Below are 6,760 nucleotides of genomic sequence, written 5' to 3'. Positions count from 1 at the left end.
TTGGCTGTGCGACAATAAGACAAGCAGCTTACTTTGTTATAAGGATATAAAAATGGGACTCTCTCAAACGTCATACAGTGGAATTGAAATAAAGTGGGATATCTGTCAGTATGTGGTAATTTGATTGAATGCAAATCAATTATTGTGGTTGAAAAGTATTTTGTTTCAAATGTACCTATAAAGCATAGGCTATATTGTATTTCAACCATAGAAATACCATTTTATTTCTATGATTTCAACAGCTTTTACATTACCATATTTTAATGGGTTGTTGGGACCTGCTCAGAACTGAAGTGGAGATGTCCCCTAGGACCGTTTTCACAAGGAGATTTTAGATGGGTCCATAGTGTTAGGCTGCTCCTAATTTAGCTTTTTCCAAATTGGGATGCCTTGAGCATGGGTCAAGGGTGCCGCAAGATTCCTAATATCATCAGGTTTTGGCAGCTTGTGGTATTAAAGAAATACATTTAACATAAATATTGGCAAATTTAATTGTAGTGTATCAATTGATTATTTTAAGTTAAATATTAAGCCTATTGGCTTTTATTCTGAGTGACTGAAAACGGGCCTACATTATTTAACTAAAAATGACTTAGTCTCAATAGGCCTAAATGAATAAATATAAAATAAATACAGGAACAAATAAACAAAAATGGAAATAAATGAATAAACACATTTATGAATATAGCAATCGGCTAAATAAATAGATAAAAAGGATCAAAAGAAAGGTTAGGCTAAATAAATGCTGAAATACAGAAGTTTATTTAGTAGCCGAACTACAAAAACAGCAAAAAAGCAATTCAACCTCTTGATTCACTATGCAAAGATTAATGTAGCCTAGTTGAACTACCAGCAAGCTACTGCGAAATGTAGGTACACCACTGGTGTACTAACATGTAGTTCAGTATTCCACAACCCCCAAACAGTTTAGGAAGCCCTTATTTTTCATTTCACCATCTATAAATAGCTTGCGTTCATCAACAATGTTGGATTACGGCCGTTCCACCGTGAACACGCCCGATCTCGGAAGCAAAGCAGGGTCGGGCCGGGTCAGTACTTGGATGAGAGACCCGGTGCTGTAAGCTTTATGTTCTTGTCTTTCATCAGCAGAGGGCACTGCTCCTTCTTTAGTGGAGACAGAGCTGACAAGGAAACAGTATGGAGGATGCACATTGACCTTTTGATCAATAAATAAATAATATAAATGCTGAAATACAGGAGTAAATAAATAGTTTACTTAAAATTTGAAACAAAAATACATAAAACATGTAATACATATGCATTTAATACATGCTTGCATTAATGAATAAATAAATAAGTTAGTGAATAAACTTAATGTAAAGCACATTTGATCTGCTGGAGCTGCTCCCCCCGCGACCCGACACCGGATAAGCGGACGAAGATGGATGGATGGATGGACATTTGATCAGCAACATATTAAAATAAATGTACAAAAAAAAAGTTTTATTAAAATACCCTGTTGCCCCAAAGCTAAAAGAGACCCAATATTTGGTTTTATTTTTATTTTTTTAATTACTATAACATTTATTTATTCAAGAAGTCAGAAGTCATAGGGGAGAACCGGGACAGTTGAAACACTTTTTAATTAAACGTAATTTACAAAGCGATCGTATCGCACTAAAAGCTAATATTTTGTCACTAGCAACCTACACCTGTCATCTGTCAAATACAGTTGCATTTTCAGCTTTGAACAAAATCGTTCAGGAATTATTACAGCAAAAGTGGGACGTGCGTAATTTTCATTTCTGGTCGGGACAATTGAAACAGCATTGGGGGACGGATGAAACATACAGTTTAAGCCATAAGAACTTCCCACAACTTCAATATTTTACTACATATCATGAATGGTACTCCCAAAATGTGTTATTTTAGATAGATTGTTGCTGGGCTATATGTCTTGGTGAATGTCTGTTAACAACTCATTGCTGTCATCATGAAGCGGTTATTGAAATATCATGCACTGTGGATGATTCTGCCATTTTTATAGCTATAACAGTAAGTTTTCCCATTTATATCTTGTTTCTATTGTGGAAAATGTCGTTTCACTAGGTTTTTACGTGGGTTTGGCCACCGCACATCCAAATAAGTGCCCTTAACGACCCACAGCCCGTCAGTCTCCATAGGATAACATGGGAAAACTCGACCCCCTACCTGGAGGGCCAAAATATATTTTCATCTTTCTAAAACTGCTTTTCCATGTCTCACCTCCATAGATTATTATATAAACACAGATATTTGTGCATTTACTTAAAATACATGGAGTTACAGCCTGGTCGGGACAATTGAAACAGCTGTTTCAAGCGTCCCGACATAGATCATATGCCATTATAGCCTGTTTTGCTTTCCATGTAAACAAGCATGCAATATGAAAGTCTGGGATTGTGGAGAACACTAAGCGGTCTACTGAATAAGCATGTAGTCAAACCTTTAAATGATAAGCCCTCATTAATAATAAGTTTACTTTTGACCATCAAAACTCATTTATCGCCTGTAACTCCAAGATAAAAGGAAATAACAGGAAGAGATTTGGCTGATAGTAGGTAAACATGCTCTATGTTTTGACCTAAGGAAGTCTATCATCATTGCACTTAGAGAAAACTGGAACGTCTCATCCGTCCTGGCTCTCCCCTACAGCAGAATAAACAATGTACATCCAGTTACACACAAGCACCTATGATGCACCCTTAGACACAATCATACACATTCAAGTTTTATTGTCCTTTGAAGTTTATGATTTGATGCAACGTTCTGGAAGAAAGTCTTCCAATGTTCATTATTTACTGGTGGGGTAATAAGACCCAGCCCCCTGGGGTCTGGTCTGATTCAATTTGACAAGAGAGGTCATATTGAGGCAACTTTAGGAGACATTTCTAAAGAAAGAAAACTAGCTCTTATTGCTAGAGAGGACCAGTGTACTTTAACATAGTACACATTGAGTACAATATTTCCTGTAATGAAGCACAGGACACAGTAACTGCATCTAGTCATTTTAAGGTGGAATCAGCAACATGAGAACAGATATCTTCAAAATAGTTTGATTTTTTTGCTTTCCATGTTTGTTTTTTATATAGTTTTGTTTAAAAAAAAAATTACACTTACTCAAATATACATATAGGTGAATTAGGATTTTTTTTTTTTTTTTTTTTGAAGACTGCCTAGCAAACATTGTGATGAGTCTACCTGACCACCTTTGGACATCAGTATAAGTACTAACCAATTTCTAAATAGTCCTCTGAAAAGATGTCAAACCTGACAGACAACTACTTCAGCATCTGACAGTATTTTACATTAATATTGGAGACAAAAGGAAATCTGAGAATGCCTCTTACCTTCCTACTACATCTGGTAACTTGTGCATCCGTTTAACTGCTGACTTACAAATATCACAATAGGAAAGTCTAGAGTTCAGTGCATAATTTTACACCCAAGGAATGTCATAGGGCCACCACAAAGCAACTTCAGGTTAAGAGATGAGTGAAAATTGCAAGTACTGGCAACTGTAGACCCCTTTGCCATGGTCTGAAAACAAACTCAGCAATGCTTTAGAAGCTGCTGGACCACAGGAGTCACTATCCTCAGTAAAGAGTTGTACATCTGTGGGCTGAGAGGCCACAGTGCAAGGAACAAACCTACTCTAAAGCTTGTTTGTTCCTGATCAACCAATAACTATTTTACAGTTTGATGCAACAAGATAGTTAGCCATAAGTTCAGGAATTCAACTACAAGACTTCACATGCTCCTTTTCCTACCAATGGTAGGAGTGTATTGCAGAAAGTACCCAGAGAAAGGCATTTGATGTCTTCCAAAGACATCAGCTCAAGAGTGAAAACTCAATGTACCTTTGATGTCATTTTTAAAACCTGCAATTTAAACCCAATTTGTGGAAGTTGTGAAAAAAAAAAAAACAATTCCATAGCAGCAATGTACAATAATAGAATAAAGGCACTTAATTGGGTATTCAATATTTTATTTCAACATAACATTCAGCTGCAAACTATGGACAACTTGTGGCAGAGGCAACTGTGGTCTTTGTTGAGTTGGTGGTTGTGATCGTGGGGGCGGTCGGGGTAGTAATCTCATCGTATACCTCGTCAGGAATGTCTTCAATTCCCCACAATTCAAACAATTCTTTACTATCACCTTCCCCAACAGTTTCTGAGTTCACTTCAGTTGCGGTTTCCATCAATTGTATCAATTGAGTGTCCTTCCTCATGCCAGTGTCCTTCCTCGAGTGCACCAGATCAAATTGTTCAACAGGAGTCTCTTCAAAGTCTGGGTCCTCTAGTGCCCTCTTGACACGATTGCTCAACTTTTCTTGGTAACAAATTGCCAGCTTTGTGCAGAGTTTCCCAGTAGAATCCAAATAAACTATTTCAAATCCAGAATCCTGTATAGAGCTAAAGGTTACTTTTCACTCCAAACATTTAACAGTGTCAATATGCTTTGAACTCAACTTACCTGGTCTGGCAACTTTGATATTTCAACAAACAAATCATTGGGGGTCTTCTGTTGTCTCACAGAGTAGGCTTCATTTACGAAATAATCTGCAGGAACAAATGTCAGATTTACTTTACAAGTGTGCACAAATTAAGAGGCTTGGAAATATAATTGCTCAAGCTATAAAAGTGTGACAATTCTAACTAAGTTGATTTCACACATGCTCCCCTGGTTTCTAAGAGTACCTCAAAGTTGCAACTAAATACCCATTTCTTACCAAGCTCTTTAACCTCCTTTAGTTTTGTGTCACGAGGCAGCTTCACAGTGATACTTGTTGTTCCACAAGTCACCAGTGGGGACATTCCTGGATTCTCACAGACAGCCATGCCTACCATGTTCTTCTGCAGCAGGTTGTCAAAATAATGCAGTTGAAATTGGTATTTGCCCTCTTCAGCCTGACAATATATAAGAGGATTTGTCAGTCAAAAAAAAAAAAATTGACAGTTTATAGCACATCGACACAACAGGTTGCTTTAAAAAAAAAAAAAAAATAAGTCATGCAATTTCACAAACTAATCTTCAAATTGCCCTACTTTGTTCATTAGATATCCTTTAAGATAAACTGTAGCCAATTAGTAGATTGATAAGGGAAATTTTAGCTACATATACCCAGAAGAGGAAATTAACTCAGTCAATTGCAACTGCTTAGCATACAAGGAGAAATTATACATTTGAGTTACACTTCAGCATCTGTGAGGCCATTACAGGTGAAGTTTAACCAATAGTTCAATTAAGAAAAGACAGTGTAGCCACAAAGCTAACAGTGGCATTTGCCTGGCAAACTCCGTACACCACTCTGCAAAGACAAGAACCCTTGAATTGTCAGCCAGAGTACTCCGTTTGGGCAAAGAAAAACCGGTTACCTGTGTTGCGGTGTAGCAGCCAGTATAAGGAAGCTTCACCAGCAGATACTGCCTAGAGACATGAATGGAACCATGACACCTGTCAGGCAGCGACAACAACGGAGTCCCATCTGTGGGGAAAGATTTGGAGAAACATTAGGCTTCTTACAACAGCTGGCATTGGCTTTTCAGAAAAAAAAAGCCCCAATACACTGTAGGTGGCCAAATGAAACACACCTTCCAGATTCAGATTGGTGTATCGGGTGGGTGAAAACCGCAGGGTAAGTGTTCCATTACTGCAGCGGAACTGTGGCTGGTTGAAGTTCGATATTTCAGGAGTTTTTCCAGTCCCTAAAATAAAAGAACATTTTATATAGGAAATGTCGAGTTATATTGAATGTTCAACATCTTGGGAAACTGGCTGGTTGGCAGCTCCAAAGCTCACCAAATGTACCATGTCTTGGTCGGGACTAACCACTTCCTCTGGTTGTCTGGCTGATTCCTTCCAGCTAGGCCCTACCAGTCTCTGTGCTAAGCTAAGTCAGCCATCTGCGATCAACAGCTTCATGTTTAGTGTACAGATATCAGTGCTATCAGTCTTATCAAAAAGATAAGAAAGCAAAGTTATTTAACCTAAATGTCAACTATGCTTAAGCCTGGGACTACTGTAAAGAAAAAGGTTATCAAGTTTATCTACTGATACTTAACCAACTATGAGAAGCATTAAACACATCTCATGATGGGTGAAAGGAAATTAATAATAAAGAACATTACCATGACTGTTAAGTACTAGGCCAGAGGCTACATTGCATTCTGTTTAAGTTCACCTGTATTTTTCCTAGCATGTTTGGTTTTAACTTTTGAATAGACATGCATTGGTCACAGACCATATTAAAACAAAAAACAAAGTTTACCTTGGAGGAAACGCCAAACCGGCGCTGGGGTGCTTCGGTCGGCCGCGTCTTCTGGACCCGCCTCAAACTGCTGCTTGTTGCCGTCAGAAAGCTCGCCCTGGCCGGCCAACCTTCCGTGTGCGTCTCGGTGACCTCCTGCGTTGTTGAGCCGGGCTAGTGTTAAACAGATACAAACCCAAGCCATCAGAGCAGAAATCATGGTAGAAGTCATGGCCGATGTCCTACTGCCACTAGACGAGAACAAAGATGCTGAATGGGAACTGAAAACTGTCTCACACCTGCGCCCTTAAATCTGGTAGCCTAAATTAATTGCAAATGCTGTACAGGTGCGTTTGCACGTGGGAGTCAAGTTTGGTTGTGGGAAGTGTAGTATTTTCACATCTGGTGCATGAGTAGTAGGCCTAGTCCTATTCACTGTTGGTTTGTTTTCTCTTCTTTTTTTAGAGTTGTTGATGCTATAGAGCTTTATCAATTAAAGATAGGCTA

The 6,760-nt window shown here is 38.4% G+C and overlaps 1 protein-coding gene across 1 annotated transcript; it reads right to left on the bottom strand.

Annotated features, from left to right (window-relative positions):
• Window positions 1–3,971: 3,971 nt before the first annotated feature.
• On the bottom strand, window positions 3,972–6,555 carry LOC114563928 (uncharacterized). Its single transcript, XM_028590929.1, has 6 exons — window positions 6,275–6,555; window positions 5,598–5,711; window positions 5,382–5,491; window positions 4,736–4,913; window positions 4,480–4,565; window positions 3,972–4,408 (listed from the first exon to the last, which is right to left on the bottom strand). The coding sequence occupies exons 1-6, from the start codon at window positions 6,483–6,485 to the stop codon at window positions 4,016–4,018; spliced, it is 1,092 nt and encodes a 363-aa protein (XP_028446730.1). The 5' UTR covers window positions 6,486–6,555; the 3' UTR covers window positions 3,972–4,015.
• Window positions 6,556–6,760: the final 205 nt, after the last annotated feature.

The sequence above is a fragment of the Perca flavescens genome, chromosome 11 (genome assembly GCF_004354835.1).
Source record: "Perca flavescens isolate YP-PL-M2 chromosome 11, PFLA_1.0, whole genome shotgun sequence".
Lineage (NCBI taxonomy): Eukaryota > Metazoa > Chordata > Actinopteri > Perciformes > Percidae > Perca > Perca flavescens.
The sequence above is the reverse complement of the archived record's forward strand: the minus strand, read 5'-3'. Positions and strand labels throughout refer to the sequence as shown.

Coding starts and splice junctions, on each gene's coding strand:
- LOC114563928 (XM_028590929.1), bottom strand. CDS start 6,485: ATGACTTCTACCATGATTTCTGCTCTGATGGCTTGGGTTTGTATCTGT. Junction 4,566..4,735: donor AAAGGAGGTTAAAGAGCTTG/GTAAGAAATGGG, acceptor TTGTTCCTGCAG/ATTATTTCGTAAATGAAGCC. Junction 4,409..4,479: donor TATCAAAGTTGCCAGACCAG/GTAAGTTGAGTT, acceptor AGCTCTATACAG/GATTCTGGATTTGAAATAGT.